Source organism: Aythya fuligula, chromosome 13 (genome assembly GCF_009819795.1).
Source record: "Aythya fuligula isolate bAytFul2 chromosome 13, bAytFul2.pri, whole genome shotgun sequence".
Lineage (NCBI taxonomy): Eukaryota > Metazoa > Chordata > Aves > Anseriformes > Anatidae > Aythya > Aythya fuligula.
Genome location: NC_045571.1, coordinates 11742595 through 11760753, shown reverse-complemented (window position 1 = coordinate 11760753; position 18159 = coordinate 11742595). Strand labels below are relative to the sequence as shown.

General features: G+C 57.6%; 1 protein-coding gene across 5 annotated transcripts in view; it reads left to right on the top strand.

Annotated features, from left to right (window-relative positions):
- Window positions 1-18159, top strand: part of DLG3 (discs large MAGUK scaffold protein 3) — a 71869-nt gene that overhangs the window by 28788 nt on the left and 24922 nt on the right. For 3 of the 5 annotated variants that reach the window (XM_032196124.1, XM_032196123.1, XM_032196126.1), the window contains 7 exons: window positions 5866-5919; window positions 10961-11011; window positions 13717-13841; window positions 14310-14479; window positions 14669-14805; window positions 14948-15092; window positions 15231-15390. In XM_032196124.1, the coding sequence (XP_032052015.1) occupies window positions 5866-5919; window positions 10961-11011; window positions 13717-13841; window positions 14310-14479; window positions 14669-14805; window positions 14948-15092; window positions 15231-15390 (842 nt within the window). The remainder of the gene's footprint in view (window positions 1-5865; window positions 5920-10960; window positions 11012-13716; window positions 13842-14309; window positions 14480-14668; window positions 14806-14947; window positions 15093-15230; window positions 15391-18159) is intronic. The other 2 variants (XM_032196128.1, XM_032196127.1) reach the window with 1 other exon arrangement.

Here is an 18159-nt window from a genome sequence, read left to right as displayed (position 1 = left end):
TCGTAACTCCAGCAATATGCTATGAACATGTATCAGTAATGCGGAGAGAAAAGGCTTTAACAGAGCATTTAACAATCTCGGAATACCTGGATTTGAAATGCAGTTCACAGTTCCGTCTGCAGAAGCTCATTTGAGCAGGGCTCGCTGAGGGACTGTTCAGGGGTTGTAATTATTTTTGGTGAAATGTGGCACTTCAGAGCACCCTGGGACCTGAATACCCTCTTGTTGCCTTCATATTAACTGTAATTTAGTTTGAGGCTGTGTTGATGGATCTTGGTTTGATTTTGCAGCACAGAAAGAAGTGTATTGAAATTTTGCACCTAGGCGTGCATTGGAACTTAGAGAAAAAAGCAGGATATTTGAAACCCAAAGAAATCTTTAATACTTGCATTTATTTGTTCATTCTTCCCCTGTATATTTGCATTTGTTGGGGGGGGGAGGCATGCAAGTTTTTCAGATGATGATAATTCTCCCTCTGCGAAAAGGAATAGAGTCATTTTTATTTGGCAACATCAGGTCAGAAGGAAGCAATTGGAGCCCAGCACCTCTGCAAATTGGGTCACTTATTTTAGCGGTCTGAGCCTGGAACAGGATGTCTAACTTTCAAGCATGAACACACTGGCCTTAATGGCTTCTAAATGGAAACTTAAACTCCACAGAGCTCCTGTCTGGGGAAGCTTTCTTCCTTTCCCACCGAGTGAAGGCTTTTTCCAGTCCCTATTTAATTGTAGTCTTTAAAAAAAAATAAAAAAATGGGGGAAAGAAAAGCACCAAAGCAAAGATTAAACCCTCAGTAGCTGCTTGTGTTTGCATTAAACTCTGGGCACTTCAGTGGCGTTGCCAATGATCCTTGTGACCACGGACCTTTCAAGTTCTGCCGCCGCTCCCCATCTCCAGGATGCCCGTGGTGCTTTGAGCCCGTGCCAAGGCGCAGCACAGGGCAGGGGCTGCTCACGCCACCGAAGTGACCAAGCTGTCCCTGACGCAGCCTGGAGGGGACATCTGGTGTCCCAGGGGGAAGGACAGGGCATGCTGCTGGGGTGTTGTGGCAAAGGCTCAGGGGGAGCCAGCCCAAGGAGTGACAGCCAGTGGGCAAAACAAAGTGCAAAAAGAGTTATTTTGTCTAGTCTGGTCAACAGGAAGGGAGGTTCATCTCTGGACATGAAATTCTTCAGCCTCCAGAAGGTTTCAGCTTGTTTTCTTTCCCTCATCCCACCCCTTGGCCCATCCGTCTCACACTGACGTGGTTGCAGCCCTCCGACACTCCCAAGCAGAGCTCAGCTCCTGCCACAGTGTGGAGAGAAGGCAAAACTAGGTGGTCATGGAGAGCTGTGAGAAGGGGACCAGCCTCTGGCAGCGGTTTGTTACCTCTTCCATTAAGAAGTGGAGGAGTAGGAAGACCAAAGCATGGATTTAGTATTGAGAGGTAGGAAAAACCCACATGTTACCACGGAGCCAGCATTCATTCCAGGGAGTGATGTGCTGAGCATCATTTCTTGTTGGGAAGGCTGTGAGGTGGCTTTGGGGAGCCCCTTGCACCAGGTGTCGGTCCTGCACTGAGCTTGGAAGTGACACCTGGGTGTCTGTGGAACAACCGTGCCATCTCGGATGCTTTGGGAGAGGATGTTTTTGGCAGCCACAGGTTTGGGCTTTCTGTTGGTGCTGGGAAAAGCGGCGTCTGCGTGGAGGGCAGGAATGCCTGGCGCAAAACAGATGAGCGTGTCAGCGCTCATCAGGGTGAGCCACGGCGAGTGCTGTGCCGCCGGGACCTGGGCTCACTGCTGTGAAGTCGGTGGGTTAGCGCGGTGTGACCCCGCTCCCCGCGCATCCCCCGCCGACACCGCTCCCCAGCATCCGTCTGTGCCAGGACCTGCGTGCTCACAGCAGGGCCCTGCCCTGCAGCAGCTGTTCTCCACGCTGCACATGCACAGCTTTCACCAAGATTTTACACCCTTAAAAAAAAAAAAAAAAAAAAAGAAAAAAAAAACAGCAACTAAAAAACACAAAGCAGATGGAGCCTGGCGACGAGCAGCCCAGCCTGTCCACTCAGTTCAGATGCCTCTGTTGGGCATGTCCCCACTTGGTCTCTGCCCCTGAGAGCTTTTAAAAGGATGTAAAGACTGAATTCCACTTATCTCCAGAGCCATTTCCTTCTGAGTGTTGCTATTATACCTGAGATGATATAAAGGAAAGGATATTAAAAGGCAGATAGACTTTTCACTCTGATCCAATCTGGGAACGTTGCAAAACTCAAGCAGATAACTTAGTGCTTGGCTTCTTGTGCACAAGCTGAGGGTAGCAAATAGCCTCTCTGTGTTGTGCACCCCTTTGTGTGTGACACCCAGGGCACGCGGACCTCCTGCAGAGGCCAGCTCTGTGCGTCCAGACATGAATTTGTCAGCTCTGGAGGCTTCTGCTTCAGCCCTGCTGCTGGCTGAGATGGAGATGGGTTTGTGTGTGGGCACAATCCAGTTGCAGCAGGTCTCAGCGGTCTGCAGCACATTTATTTTGTCTGGAGGAGGTACATAATTCCTGACCTCTGCAGGCCGGCCCCTGTGCCAGATCTGCGGAGGATGTGAACCTGATGCAAATCTTGGGGATATCAGCATGGAGAGAACAGCCTGGGCTTCTAGTTCAGAACCGACCCAGTCCTCGTGGGAATGCTGCAGGATGAGCCTTGCTCCCTCTGTAGCACGCTAACAATCCTCCTCCATTTGCATTTAATTGCAGCTTTTCTTTCAGTTGGAAGTTTTGGAAAATTGTCACGTTTTGCAAATCCTACCTTCATCCCGGCAGATGATACCAATAGAAACGGAGGCGAAGGGGTGATGCACTAAAAATAGTTGGAGCTTGACTGCCCACTGGTGCCTGGCACTAGCGCCCCTGGGCTGACAAGCCTCTGCCTTCCTCCATCAGGCAGGCACATTTACCAAGCCCTCTGCTAGCCAGGGCAGGAGAGAGATCATCGTAATTTTTTGCTGGGCAGCAGGGACATGCTGGTGAATTAACCATGCCCTCAATTCTATAGGGAACGGTAAGTAATTTATGCCCTAAGGAGCAGGGGGTTGCCGCATGCAGGGAGGAGAGGGAACAGGGCTGTGCATTCAGGTCACATTCAATGGGGGCTGTCAGATCTCTTCCATCTAAAACGCTTCATCACGCTATTATTATTTACCAAGCCCTGCTGGTGCTTGGCAGTTTACAAGTGAAAAGAGGTCCAAGCCCTACGGCGTTCACCACACGGCAGCATGACCACCGAAGCCTAGAGGAGCTGGAGGTGCCCCGGCCTCCCTCCACCAGGCAGAAGCTGCACGGATCCTCCAGCTCAGTGTCTGAAGGCTGCAGGGAAGGTGGGACTCAAGGAGGACCTTGGGGAGCGAGGGGGGTCACCGCACATATGCGGAGAGATTGATCGAGGCACAAAGCCAGCGAGGCAGAGGACAGCTGTTGGGAAAATCTGGGCAGCAACAGGAGCTGAAGGGAATAGCGTTGAAGGGGGTGAGGTTTGAAGGTCAGGATTCGAGATTTCCCTGGTCACTGGGGCCTAGAGAAGTGGAGCCTATGCTCCCAGGCAAGGTGCAAATGTTGGGATATTGGGAAGTGGAAGGCACAGCTAAAATCTAATCACCTTCCTTGTAGTAGCTGGAATAGCTGGCCACAGGAGGCAAACGGGGATTTCCTGGTCTGAATTCCTTCTGACCATGTGCGACTTCGTTTTAAGCAGCCACTCTCATTCAGCATCTCCTGGGTCCCATCTGGAGCCTGAGTGGGAAATTGTGCTCCTAGCAGTATTCTGAGATGTAAAAATCACTAGTGTGGAATGGCTGCAAAGGATGCTCAGTGCGCAGCGGGCAGGCTAGACAAAATATGTCCTTAGGGCTCACCACTGTGTGAGTGAGGCAATGCGATGTGTGATTTGTGGGCTATTAGTAATTCAACAAAGAGACTGCAGTGGGGCTCACTGGAGGACTCAGGCTGGACCTGCAAACGCCTCTATAACATTATCATACAGAGCACTTCTCCCTGGGAGGGATCCAAAGCATCATTTGTGGGGTTGAATTCATGTCGTAAATCAGGGGGCACGTGATGGACTGCATTTACTTAGGCTGCCTCTTCTGCATCCTTCCTGGAAACTCATCTAATAAGAGCTGGCCTCTGGCACACCAAGGTTCAAACATCCACCGTTTGTTAATTGCTGGCAGTAGAAGTGCTGCTTTTTTGCCTTGAAATGTGGAATCCCTTCCTAGAACTGCACTGGGGACTAATAAAAGCCAGTGCCAGGTTTAATATATGCTATCTCACAAATTATCTGGATTAAATACAAGGACTGTGTACTGCCAGAGAGGGGATATTCCCAGCTTAACACTGCTTCTGGGCCATGGAGATCCCAAGACATTGGACCTGAAAATTGTGATTCTCTTACGTGTGTGGGAGGGGTTTGGCAGGAGAGCTTGGAAGTGGTCATATTTGCCTGAGCTAGAGAATTAATTGCCATAAAAACTATGGGTTTGTAACCAATAGTTACAGCTGCAGGAAAGATCAGAAAGCATCTGAATAAATCAAATTAACTACCTCCTGCTCCCATCCTTATGAGAGCAGAACCTTTCTGGGCAAGACCAAAACTATAATCCAGCTGACCCTTAACTCTCCCACCTACAAAACCATGAGCGAAAAGTCCAGAAATACCGCCAGCTAAATCAGGATAAGGGGGGGAGTGCAGTGCTGGGTTATGGAAGGAGGTAGGTCGACATCAGGGAGATTTATACCAGAGGAGGGCAGCGAGGCCGTAGTCTGCTCCTGAGGAAGTCTCATAGATTTAGAGAGGCCACCAGGCTGTGCAACCCGCAGTATTGGACAGTCCGTGGTTCCAGTTAACTGCTACCCTAGCCTCCACTATGTCTCAGTTGCTCCTTGCCCTGACTGATATTTGTGATGCCCCAAGGCAGAGGACTCACGTCCCGTTGTAGCTCATGTCTCTCAGCATTTCACCACCCAGCTGTGGCTGTTGCTCTCCACACCAACCTTGGGATGATGCCGTGAATCCCAGCGCACCCCCAACCCTCCAGATTTTGCACGGCTTGCTGGTGCATGCCGGTGAGGAGTGTCAGCCTTGTATTAGCCTGAAATTCCTCCTCTTTAGCCACTTCTCCCTCACGCTCTTGTGGAGAAGCCTCCCCGAGCTGGGGATGCTCCTGGGGGAAGGAGCAGCACCTTCAGGAGGTTGTGGCGCTGGACAGCTCTCGGCACAGCTCGGCACGGCACGGAACAGCCCGGCATGGCTTGACTGGGCACTGCTCAGCTCCACTCGACTCGATGGCAGGACCCCCTGGAGTAGCCTTCCCCTCAGCCTCGGGGCTGGAGCACTCCCGTCTGCCTCTCCTGAGGGAGCCTCCCTACCTAAGCAGGTCACCCCCATGCTTAGAGGGACAGCAGCAGCTGCTGCAAGGTGCCTGAAGGTCTCAGGGCTGGTCTGCTGGCAATATATCCGCCTGCGGAAGGACTTTCTTCCCTACCCCTCCTATTTCCTAATCCCTCAGCAATGTGGATTTCACATCAGTTTTGGTGCTGGTGTGATTCTTGCCAGAGGCTGGGAGAGTTTCTGGTGTTCCCTGTCTCCCTCCCTGCAGCTGAGGCCTGAGGGGGGGAAAGACCAGGCCAGAGGAGGGGACCCATGCCCCGAGCCATGCTGTGTCCCCACATCCATCCCAGGGCTGCTGGGCACGTGGAGGAGGGCCAAGAGCAGAGCCCTTCCTCAGCTGCCTTCTCCTGGAGGCCCTGTGGTGGCACAGCTGGGTGAGGCTGTGCCCCACGAAGGGCTGGGTTTGGTGCTCAGCTCGGTGACATGCCGCTTTTGTCTCCCCACAGGCCAACCCTGCTCCCATTATCGTCAACACAGACTCGCTGGAACAAGGGCTCTCTGTAAGTCTCCTGGTTTCGTTTCCCTTCTTTTCCACAAGGCTCCTCCACCCGGGGAGGCCCCAGCCAGGTGGCAGTGGAGCCTGGGGCCCGCGCCACGTCCCCACAGCACATCCCAGCCCCAAACCCCGCTGGAGCTGGGCCATGCTGAGCGGAGCCGCGGCTGCCAGCAGCTGAGCAGCACTCGGTGATGGGGAGTGTTTGCAGCCATAGTGTGCTTGGCACTCTCGGCTTGCTATAGAGCTACTCCTCCTCGGCTCATTGCAGAGAGGGTTTGGGAGCTGCTGCATCCCTCACCAGAGCGTCTGCAACTCATTCCTGCAAGGGGGGATGGAGGGAGTGGGGCGGTCGGCGTGGATTTCTGCTCTGCTGGCTTTGTGCTTCAGGGGTGCTCCCATTTTCTTCCCAAAAGGGAGCTCAGTTGATGGCTTGCCAGGGCTGTATGCTTTGCACCTGTTTTTCTTACGATACAGCAAGTTTTGGTTGCCTTCCACATTAACAAAGCAGCACTGGGACTTGTATGAGACTTGGTTAGCCTTTGAACTCGGGGCAGAAGGCTGTGGGTTACTTCTGGTGGTCGAACCTTCCTCCTAACAAATTGGAGATGTCAGCCCACAGCCTCTCATAGGCTTGGTGCACATCAGAGCCGTGCTGGGCCAGTTGGGCTACCAAAAGGAAGGGAGGCCCAGCCAGGCCCTCTGCAGCCCTGGACACGCTGTTTAATAGCACCTCAGGTGCTGAGCCAAATCCTCCTGGTTTTCGGGAAGAAGGTGATGGTGGTCCTGGGCCCAGCAGCCTTGTAGAGCTGTGGCAGAACACAGTTGTTATTCCCAAAGGATGTTCTGCTTTGTGTGGCACCAGTGCAGAAACCAGCCTTCCCCGCTGGAAACTCAGTGCCAAAAAATGGCTTGCAAAGAACTTTGGAGCCAGGGCGAGCCCTGCTCCATCCTGTCACCCCCTTCCTGGGGAGCCAGGCTCCAGGGAAAACAAACCTCAGAGGCTCCCCTCAGCAGTCCCGCAGGTCAGCAAAGGAGCCACAGCAGGGGATTTCTGCAGAAGAACACAGTGAAGTGGCGAGTCTGGCACAGAGTTCTTTTACAAAAACAAAAGCTGAAGCCTGTTGGTACAGTATGTATTTGGAAGGGTTAATGTCACATCTTCCAGTCTTTAATTACTTAACTATTCAATGCTTTCCTTAATGATAAACAGATGGATGTGGTCTAGTTCCTTCCTGTTCTAGCTCCATTGATTACATTGGACTAGCTGCTGGGCTGAATTTGGCCCCGGCTGTTTATCAAGAAGTCTGCTCCACATTTCAGTCCCTCTGTCCACCCACCTCCATCCCCAAGAGCATGTGGCACCAGCAGCACCACAAGGTACGAGCTGTGGCCCCGCATCCCGCTTGCTGCCGGGGCCAGAGCTCAGCTATGCTGCCTGCGGCTCCGAACCCAGCACTCCCAGGGTGTAAAAACCCAACAAAATCTTCATCAAATTCCTTCTCTATTAAAAGCAGCCCCTGAAGGATAGATAGTCTGCAGCTCGTAGTCAGGCTGGGCTCACACAAGCACCCACCTGCAGCTCCAGGTTGCCGCTCACCATTTCACCCATTGGTGTGTTCTGCACGCCCTGTCCCTAGAGGGTAGATGGAGTATCGGGAGCACAGCTCCCACGGCAGGCAGCGCTGTCTGTGTTTCCGAGCTGCCTCTCTGGAGCTGAAACAAGTTATTTCTGCCCAGGGTGTGCAGAGACTGCTGCCAGGGAGCAGGGAGAGTCTCTCCAAAGCCCTGTCGTGTGGCTTAGGAAAGGCTCGGCCGTGTGCCCCGACCTGCAGCCTCACCCAAAGCGAGGTGCTGGTGCCTAGCCCCACCGCGTGGTAACAGCAAGGTGAGGGCCACATCCTGCTCAGAAAGCAGGAGGATTACTTTTCCTGTGGTTTATTCTTCTTGCAGCCTGTTGGGCAATTTGGGTTAGTTTGAGGAACCCCATCTTATCCTTCTAAATTTGGCCTCCTTTTTTTTTTTTTCCTTTTTTCTTTTTGAAAAAACCCCGACTCTCTAGCAAATTGCAAACTGTGTTCCACGTGCGACGGTGCGGTGTTGGCCGGCTGAGCCTGCAGACAGCTTGCAGTAGCTCTGGAAGGTGTGCGCTCTTCTGTTTATCAAATGAGTGTTAACTCTGCAGCCTTCTGTTGATGATTTAAATGTCATCATCGCTAACTATTTCCCTGCTGCTCAAAACACGAAAGAGAAGCGAAGGCCAGAGAGGGGGCCTCTTCCTGAGGCCTCAGGTGGGCTTGCTGCGTGGGATGGGCTTGGAAAAAATACCCTGACTCTTCTCCATTACAAACCAGCTGCTGCTCAGGATTGGGCTGTGCTGGGAACAGCTAATGAGCCCCACACCCCCGTGGGCTTTGCAGGTGGAACCCAGGGAAATGAAAGCAGAGTGGGGTAGGCTCACCCTGCCCAGGAAGGGATGGCCCTGGGACACATCCCAGGACACCCCCATGAAAGCCTGGAGCCAGACATCTCCCAAACAACTCCCAGATTGGAGCTAAAACATGTCAGGTCTGCACCCCCCATTAACAGGGAGGCAGCACCTAAATTGTGAGGGAGCTCAGCAGAGAGTTAGATGGGGAATCAGGGCATCCCTGGGAGTTTCTCATCATGTTGCAGGGGACATGGTCCCAAAGCAAGCTGAGCAGGAGCACAGGGTGCCCCCTGCGAGCACAGGGACAGCAGCCTGTGGCACACTCAGGCCGTGGTGGCTCTGGTGGGTGCCACGGGCAGGTTTTGCCGTCAGTGAGTGACTGGTATTCAATTTTCCGATGCTGGAACGTTTGCTTTGTTGGCTTGTTCCCTTGGTTACGTGGTATATATTAAGGTCTCCATTTGGCTTCCTTATGCAATTAACTGGCGTTCTGTTGCACGGGTTTTGGAGACGTAATCAGAGCTAGAACTTCACGTCCAGGCTTGGCTCACCTGGCACACGCTGTGCTGGGCAGGTGCTGACCCTGCTCATTTTCAGGGAAATGTGCAAAACGTGACACAAAATGCAATACGAAATGCCCCTTGGCATTGACAACCCCAAGGTTTCGAGGGGGAGCACTGTGGGACCGTGTCCCTGGTGCCCCCACACCCCGTGCCGCGGGTCCCTGCCCGGGTGCTTCCCGGCGCGGGCGCTGCTGGCTCTCCCTGCGGCTCACAGATTGTCAAAGTTTTCTGCACATCCCCATCCTGGAGGTATGTATGTGCTGTTCCTCTGCGGCCGTGGGTGTGCATATGGCTGTCTGTGTGGCAATAGCGTTTAATGCCAAAGCGGAGAGGACAACGTGTGTAGTAGCGGCGGGTGCCAGGAATCTGAGTTGCTGGAAAGCTGGGGGGGAGGCAGAGCCACGCACCGCACGCCGGGCCACCAACTGCGGCGGCGAGAGGAGCCCGGGGGCTTGGGCGAGGGAGGCGGTGAGGGGGACTCAGGATTAGTCAGTGTGGTGGGACGGGGAGGAAAAGCGGTGGCGGGGGGGTCCCGCAGCCAGGCAGCGATGCCCCTGCCCATGGAGGACTCGTCTTCCCCTGCTCTGTACCGTGACGGTGCTGGCTGAGGGGGTGCAACATCTGTGCCCCCAGGATTTGTGGGCAGAGCAGGAGCTGGAGGGGAGAAGGTCTGCCAGCACATCTAGTGACTTCCTCCCAACCCCTGAAGCCCTTCTGAGGGGTGGCCTTGCTAGACTCCAGCCCAACAATGCTTCCACAGCTGTCGATACCCTGACAGCACATCCTGGAGCTTTCCTTTTCCCCAGAGCTTTCCTTATGTCCCACTTGAATCTCCCTTGTTTCAGGCCTCTGGCTCCTTCTCTTGATCTCAGTTAGCACAACACAGGTCCTGCAAGGCTCTGGAGCTGGCCTGGCCCCCTGCCCCGGCCTTTCTCCAGCCTCATTCTGGAAGCACAACGGGCTGGGGGACTTCCAGTCTGTGCCTCTGCAGCATTGAAGAGCTTTTAGCCTGGGCAAAACCACTCTGTCTTGCAGCCTTGTAGCCAGGTCCCCCATCTCCCAGGGGGACCTAAAGTGTGAGGTTTGAGCCTCCCAAGGTCCTGTGTCCACGTAACAACCCTGGAGGCTTCAACATGCAATCAGTTTTCAAATCTTCCTTATTCTGAGGCCTTTGCAGCTGCCTGAGGCCTGACTCTAATGACCTGGGGCATGCAGGTGAAAGAGGTGTCTGAGTGCGTTTTGAAACTGCCACCGTGTTTTTCTGTACGTTTTTAGTGATGGGGAAAATGGAAGTTTTTGACCTGCACATTTAAGGTTTGCTATTTCAGAGCCTACAACCGCAAGCCTTTGGCTTTTGGTTTTCTTTCTGATAAGCATTTCTCTGTCCCTTCGTGTGAGAGGTGTTCAGGCCCCTCACCATTACATTTCATCATCTTTGACACGATGGCTGCGGGAGTTTCTTGAGTGCAGGGAGCAGCATGGCATGCAGCATCGAGGCTGTACCGTTCTGTTATTTAAGGGGCACCCTATATGAAAGGTGTATATCCCACTTTGTTTCCTTTGAGACCAGCTAATTCAACAGAATAGATTAATCCAAATTACGTTGATCTTCCATGTTAACAAGACCAGGCTGCAAAAAGATTTTGAAGATATAAGCTACTGAAGATGTACATTGTGTTATTACAGACCTTTCTTTTTTTTTTTTCCAGTCGACCAAGCCCCTTTCCTTGCTTCCTGCAGCAGTGAATTCCCGAGGTTAATTACATGCTGGGTAACAAAGGCGTCATTGCTTTGTGTGGATTTGGTTGAGCTCCTTTTCATTCCTCACAAAATGAGCTGCCAGAATAAAAGGTTTGAGCTAAAGTACATTAAAGTCAGTGGGCTTTGGATCATGCCCAGAAAGAAAAGCAGCGAGTGGTTTAATTCCAGGGCAGGCTTGCACAACTGCATTTGAGGTTGTCAGCTGTGACGGCACGGGTTTTGGGGTGGATTCTCCATATTCCAGTGCCCCGGGATGCATGCGGAGCCCTAACGTGCTCTTTCCCTCTCCCTAGGTGAACGGCAGCGATGGGATGTTTAAATACGAGGAGATCGTCTTGGAAAGGGTAAGTGCTGGCCGGGCGGCACGGTGCCGACCATGCGGGTGCCCTCCCCACAGGCAGCCCCCACTCACCCCAAAATACTCCCCAAAACTGATGGGCACGGGGGGGGGGGGCTCTGCTCCCCTCCCTGGAGGGGTTTGGGGGTGTCTGGCTTTCCTTCCCCCGCGGCAGGGGGCTGGGCTCGCTGCTCCCCCCGCGCACCCCTCCAGAAGGGAGGGAGGAGGGTTTCTCCCTCACCTCCCTCTTTCGCACCCTCGCCCCCGCAGCCCCGCCAGCGCAGAGCTGGGGCTGGGGGGGGGCTCTTTGTCACCGTCTTCGCTGGAAAATGGAGGCAGAAGGAGCTGCACTCGCGCACGCGGGGGGGTTTCTGTCTCTCGCCTCTCGCCCGGCTGCCGCCCCCCTGCCCCAGTGGCTGGCTCTGCCTCGCCGCGGGGCACTGAGCCTGGTGATGCTGAGCAGCGAGGACAGGTTTTCTCGTAGCCCAGACTGCGGTGGAGGGGGGGCTCCAGCCTGCGCCTTCCCCCATCTCGTGGTGAGACCCTGGCCACGCAGAGCTGACGCCGGGTGCTGCGCCACAGCCCATAAAATCGGCTCCCACAGGGGACGGGGTTGGTGCTGGGAGCAGCGGGTGGTGCAGAGGCTGCATCCCTGCGCGCAGGAGGGATGGGGAGGGAGCAGGAAAAGCTGCCCCAAGCTTTGCTCCGAGGCGTGGGCACAGCGGGGTCAGGCAGCACCACAGGATGAGCGCAGGGCTCCGCAGCCCCAGCTCTGTGCTGCGTGCTGGGGGGCAGCCCTGTCCCACCCCGTGCAGGGCCTCCATCGCCTGGCACAGCAGCACGAGCGAGGCGACGGCCTCCTCCTCGCTGCTTGGCCAGCAGCGCAGGGGAAGACGCATCACTCGTTCTCCTGTGCCTTTAGTCATCCCCCTCCTCCCCCCGGCTCTGCATCACGGAGGTGGGTGGACGGAAGGTTATCTGGGGCTGCAGCCTCACCCACCGCTTCCCCAGCGTGCCTGACGAAACGAGCCCAGGGGATGCTTCCTTTTTGGGCTGAGTGCTGCCTGCTCCGAGCCCTCTGTAGAGGCAAAAGCCTTGTGTTCGGGGATGCTGCAGAGCATCCTCAGCCCACAGCCGGCTGGGGCTGGCAGGGTCAGGCTGCTGTGCAGCTCTCACTGCTCTGCTGCTGTGGGGGTCTGCTGCCCGGCTCCAGGCAGCCAGAAACAACAAGGGAAATGCAATGCCAGGACCAGCACAGACCTGACCCATGTCTGTCCCCTTCCCCGGGCCCGGTGGGACCACTGCAGCCCCATCACCTTGCAGGAGGAGCTCCTTGCCGCCTGCAGGTGAGAGACTGTCCCCTTGCTGGGATGTTCAGCTCCCAGAGACAACCCCAGCACATCCCAGGATCACTTCTCTGTGATTAATCCCTGTCTTTGTTGTAAAGGGCAAAGGCAGCTGCATTTGGGGGCAATAACCAAGGGAGCTGTGCCTGCAGAGGAGCATGGCAGTGGGTTGATGGACACTGCACGTGTCTGTGGCAGGTGCTGCCCCCCACGTCTCCAGCAGCCCCAATGCCAGCAAAGAAATCCCTTGAACTTGATTTCTTCTGGTTTATCAGAATAAAACCAACCCCCTCCTGGATCATTCCCAGATTTTTTAGCCGGCATCACAGAGCACCCTTCCAGAGCCGGACAGAGGCAATGTCTGGAGTCCACTTTATGCAGCCACACCTCCTAGTGTCCGACTGTGGGTGCAGCCCTCCTGACCATGGGTCCATCAGGGGGCTCCCAGAGCTCCCCGTCACCTGTGGGTGAGCAGCAGCACCCCGGGGGCCCTGGGCAGCAGGGGCAGTGCTTGGCCTGAGCGCAGTTGTGTGTGAGAGGCGGGCACAGTAGGATGTGACTAAGTGTCAGCTCTTCCGCATGAGAAAACAAGGCAACAAGCCATCTGATTTTCAAGGCAGAGCAGGAAAAAAAAATAAATCAGTAATTGTCCACTTGCATCAGGCACAGCAGGGGAAGCAGTGCCCCTAAGTGTGTGACCAAGTGGGGTCCCCGAGTGGGGCAGGCAGCGCGGGGCTGGGCAGCAGAAGTGCCTGCTCGCTGCTGGGACACGGTGAGTGTGCCAGGACAGGGGCACGGCGTGGCTCCCTCCTTCCTCTTCAGGCTTCATCTCCATCCCTACAGCCCCCTCCGCTGCCCTGGTGCAGAGTTTGGCACCAGCACTGCGGGGCTGAGGAGGGAGCCGCTCGTTTCACGGTGTCGAGACCCAGCGCAGCACTGCAGCAGCCGCCAGCCAGCGGCACCCTGAGCCTCGGGGGGCGCAGGGGACAGATCCTGGTGGTGGGTCCAAGCCCCGTTTCTCCGCACGGGCTGTGCCGTCGGTGTCTCCTCCTGGGGAGCCGCCAGCGAGGGGAGGTTTTCTCCGCCAAGGACCACCCCCTCGTCCCCCCGCGCGCTGCCTGCCTCAGTCTCTCGGCAGAGACGTGGCGGCGAGGGAGGTCCTGGCGGCTCCCACGCTCCCGCTCCATCTGTTGGGTGCTCAGCGCCCAGCACCCGGGGCTGACGAGCGCCGGCCTCCCCTCAGCCACGCACCCGCTGCCCTCCCGGAGCAGGGGGGATGCTGTAAGGGGGGCTCGCTGCTGTCAGACCGGCGCTGCCAGCGAGGAAGTGGCCGCATGGGACAGCCGCCGCCTGTGGTTTCCCGCAGGGTAACTCCGGCCTCGGCTTCAGCATAGCAGGAGGGATCGACAACCCCCACATTCCAGATGACCCGGGCATCTTCATCACCAAAATCATCCCCGGGGGAGCAGCAGCCATGGACGGACGTTTGGGGTGAGTGTATGGGGCTGGGGGGGTCACCCCGGATCCTGACTCCGTCTGCCCCACTGGTCAGCTCCCACCCCTGCTCCCTCGCAGCCCCTTACCCATGGCCAGGTCACCTCTGCAGGGATCCCCCTGCCACCAGCATCCTGCCTGCCCACCCTGGCTCTGGCTCCCCTCCTTCCCTGTGCGTCCTGGGGCAGGATCCATCCTTCCCCCATCTCCCTTCTCCAGTAGGGTGACAGCACAGGGACCAGCCTCACTGCCTCCCCCTTTACCTCCGCCCACTGGGGAGGGACCCCGCTGTCACCCCACATTTTTACTCCTGCAAACCTCCTCGTCCCAAAGAGTGGGATCTGGCCAGCTCAAGCAGTTCCCCCTTCACGTGAGGGTCCTCACAGCCAGAGGAGGGTGGCAGATATGACTGTGGTAGCACGGACTGGCAGTTCTTGGGAGCTCAGGGCCACTTTGTACCCGCAGGGTGAATGACTGTGTGCTGCGAGTCAACGACGTGGACGTCTCCGAGGTGGTGCACAGCAAAGCCGTGGAGGCTCTGAAGGAAGCGGGCCCCGTGGTGCGGCTCGTGGTGCGGCGCCGGCAGCCCCCGCCGGAGACCATCATGGAGGTCAACCTGATGAAGGGACCCAAAGGTGAGTCCCACGGGCTGCTGTGGGGTGTCCCCTGGGTGTCCGCCCCAGCGTTGCAGGGTGGGATGCTACGTGGGGCAGGGTGTGGGGCAGCCCCACAGCGAAGCCCGTAGCGGCTGGGCAGTGAGAAGGTGGCCCGTTGGGTTGGGAGCAGGGTCCCTCACCCCCTTCTCCCCTCCTGCTCATCCCCAGGACTGGGCTTCAGCATCGCAGGGGGCATCGGGAACCAGCACATCCCCGGGGACAACAGCATCTACATCACCAAGATCATCGAGGGAGGCGCTGCCCAGAAGGATGGGCGCCTGCAGATCGGGGACCGGCTGCTGGCGGTAAGCCCCGTGCCTACGGTGGGCAGCCAGGCACCCGCAGTGCCACGGTGCCCATCCCTGGTCCCTTTTCCTGGGATCCCTGCTGGGACGGTGCTGCGGGAGGGGACAGCCACCATCTCACCGCCCCCCTTGCCCCCGGCAGGTGAATAACACGAACCTGCAGGACGTGCGGCACGAGGAGGCGGTGGCCGCCCTGAAGAACACCTCGGACATGGTGTACCTGAAGGTGGCCAAACCCGGCAGCCTGCACCTCAACGACATGTACGCGCCCCCCGACTACGCCAGCAGTACGTACGCTGCCCGTGGGGCAGCCCCGGGGCACTGCGGGGCCGGGAGGGGGATGGCACAGCAGGGATGGGGAACGTGTCTCTGCCATCCGCGTTGAAGCCGATTTCTGCTCCTGATGCTCGTCTCCTCTCCTGCAGCCTTCTCAGCCTTGGCTGACAACCACATAAGCCATAACTCCAGTCTGGGCTACCTGGGCAGCGTGGAGAACAAACCTGCCTACACCGTCCCCCCGCAAGTGACCCCCTCCAGGTACTCGCCCATCCCTCGGCACATGATTGGGGACGACGACTTCACCAGGTGAGAGCCAGGCACGGGCATCCCCAGAGCCTGCCCCTTCTCTTCCTTCCCTTTCTCTCCCTCAGCTCATCCCCGTACCCTGCTGTAGAGGGTGCAGAGCCTCAGCCGTGGCTGACAGCCCCTGTTTGTGGGTGCCGTGCAGGGGGTGAGGGGCTGGGGGGCACAGCTCTCGGTCCTAGCACAGCTCCTCTCCCCGTGCTCCCCAAGTCTGGGACCCCAGTCCTCCGCCCAGGTGCTGCGATGAGAAGTGATCCAGGGCTGGACGTTGGGCTCCAGCTGCATGTTTAGGGCTGATGCTTGGGTCAGGACCAGGGTTGGCTCCGTGGTTATGAGCGAGGCTGCAGCCTCGTCCGGGCTGGGACGGTCCCGTTCTGTGTCGCTGAAGGATCCCAGAGCAGAAGACCCTGACGTGCCATCGGGCATCAGGCAGGTCGTCTCGGAGAGCCCCTGCCATCACGTCCACCCCATCCCTTCCTCGCCTCTCGGTGGGCCCTGCTGTGCACCACGACCTCTGCAGCGCTCGCCCCATCCAGGTCCACGTCTCCTGCGTGCTCTCAGCACCGATACCACCGGTCCCACAGCCTGTCCCCGCGCTGCTTCCCCTCCGGATGCAGCCATTCACGAGCTGCCCGGGCGCTGGGGGAGGAGGATGCTGTGCTGCAGGAGCTCCACTTTCTCCGTTTGTATTGCACCACAGAAGGTGACTGATTCCCAGCGCCACCGCACCATCTGTCCCTCCTCCAAGGACCCCTGATCCCCCCGGATCCCACACGAGCTGATGGTCTTCCTGGCGGGCCGGAGAGGGTCGAGAGCATCCTGCGACCCAGGCACCACCCAGCAGCGGTGGCTGCGGTGCAGCAGGAGCCGGCGGCCGCTAGAGGATGGTGCTGCCTTGCGAGGGCCCCACCGCAGCGTGTTGAGCCCAGCGCCCCAGCTGCTGCCTCTTCCCCTCCTGCAGGCACGCGTGCTGCTGCAAGCAGGGATGTAGAATCATGGAGTCATCGAATATCCTGAATTGGAAGGGACCCACGAGGATCATCGAGTCCAACTCCTGGCTCCACAGAGGACCACCCAAAAATCAGACTGTGTATCTGAGAGCATTATCCAAATGCTTCTTGTACTCCATGCTGTGACCACTGCCCTGGGCAGCCTGTCTCAGTGCCCAACCACCCTCTGGGTGCAGAACCTTTCCCTAACCCCCAGCCTGACCCTCCCCTGTCCCAGCTCCATGCCGTTCCCTCGGGTCCTGTCGCTGTCCCCAGAGAGCAGAGCTCAGCGCCTGCCCCTCCGCTCTCCTCGTGAGGCTGCCATGAGGCCTCCCCTCAGCCTGCTCTGCTCGGGGCTGAACAAACCCAGGGACCTCAGCCTCTCCTCATACGTGTCCCCAGTGACCCTCGTGTCCTGCAGTGCCCAGGAGCAGAGCAGCTGCTTCCCCATGAGCTGCACCACGGACATCCAGAGCTGGCGCAGCCCCGCTGCGTGCCCAGGTCAAGGTGTCAATGCCGCAGTGTCCAGCGTGGGATCCATCTGCAGGAACATTGTCCCGCTCTGGATGCCTGGAGTGCGTACCGTGACTGAGACCTGGGATAAGCGACTTACCTGCCTGGGGCTTTATTTCCTCTCCTTGGTTCTTGTGGTGCCTCTCTACCATCTGTCTTCATCCATGCTGGGGACGCTTCCTCAAGGGCAGCAGCAAAAAGCAAGGGGCCGAGCGAGTTCATCGGCTGGTTGGAAGCACGGGCTTGCAGACCCAGAAACCTGACCTATTTCTTCCTCAGGAAAATCTCTAGCCCCAGGCAAGGATTTGCTGCAGAGGGACAAACAGCTGCAGCCCTCCCTGCCCCTGGCAGCCCCCTGCACCTGCCTGGCCCCACAGCCTCCCCACCAACGCTGCGGGGGCAAAGGAGCAGGCTCCAGGACCAAGGCACTGCTCAGACCCGGAGGTTGGGCAGGCTCCCTGCCACAAAAGCACAAAAGCAGCAGTGGAGCGAGGAGCTGGGGGCTCAGCAGCAGAGCCAGGTGCTTGTGGCAGCCCCAGGATGTGGTGCTGAGCCTCCATGGGGCACAGCGATCCCAGGGGGTTCAGCCTGCTGGTGTCTGCGTGGGGTCTCCTGGGTCCCCCCCAGACCCAGCACATCCCAACCCGAGTCCTGAGCTCTGCTGAGCTCCGAGCTCAAACATGTCCGGAGGCTGTAAGGATTCAGGCAGCATTTTCTGGAGGACACAAGGTTCAGCCCCTGCTGCATCTGCCACGCAGAGCTGGCGCAGGCCGGGGTTACGATGCTGCTGTGCCTCCGCGTTGGAGGGAGAGAGGGAGAGGTGCCCGGCGATGCGCAGCGGGGGGCAGGAAGGGGTTAAGCCCACTGGGTCTAGCAGGCGCCAAAGCCTGCATCCCTGTCGTGCTTCTAAAAAAACCCAGGCTGTGGGTATGGGACCGGGAAGCCGCGTGCCCCGCTGCCGCGCCAGGCGGGAGGCAGAGAGAAACAGCGCAGGGTGCAGAGCTCGGGGCGTTCCTGCCCCCCGGCCCCGCCACGCCGCGATGTTCACCGTCAACGTCTCCTCCTCCATGTCCTACCGGGGACAGCCGCCCCCGTCCCCTGCCAGGCAGCAGCGGGGCCACGGGAGCAAGTGCGAGCAGAGGTACCGGGAGGGAACGCGGCACGGGGAGAGGAGCTGCTCGCAGCCGGGAGGGTCAGGCAGGGCTGGGTGTCCTTCCCGTCTGTCTGTCTGTCTGTCTGTCTGTCTCCTGCTGCCCTTGCTCCTTATAAG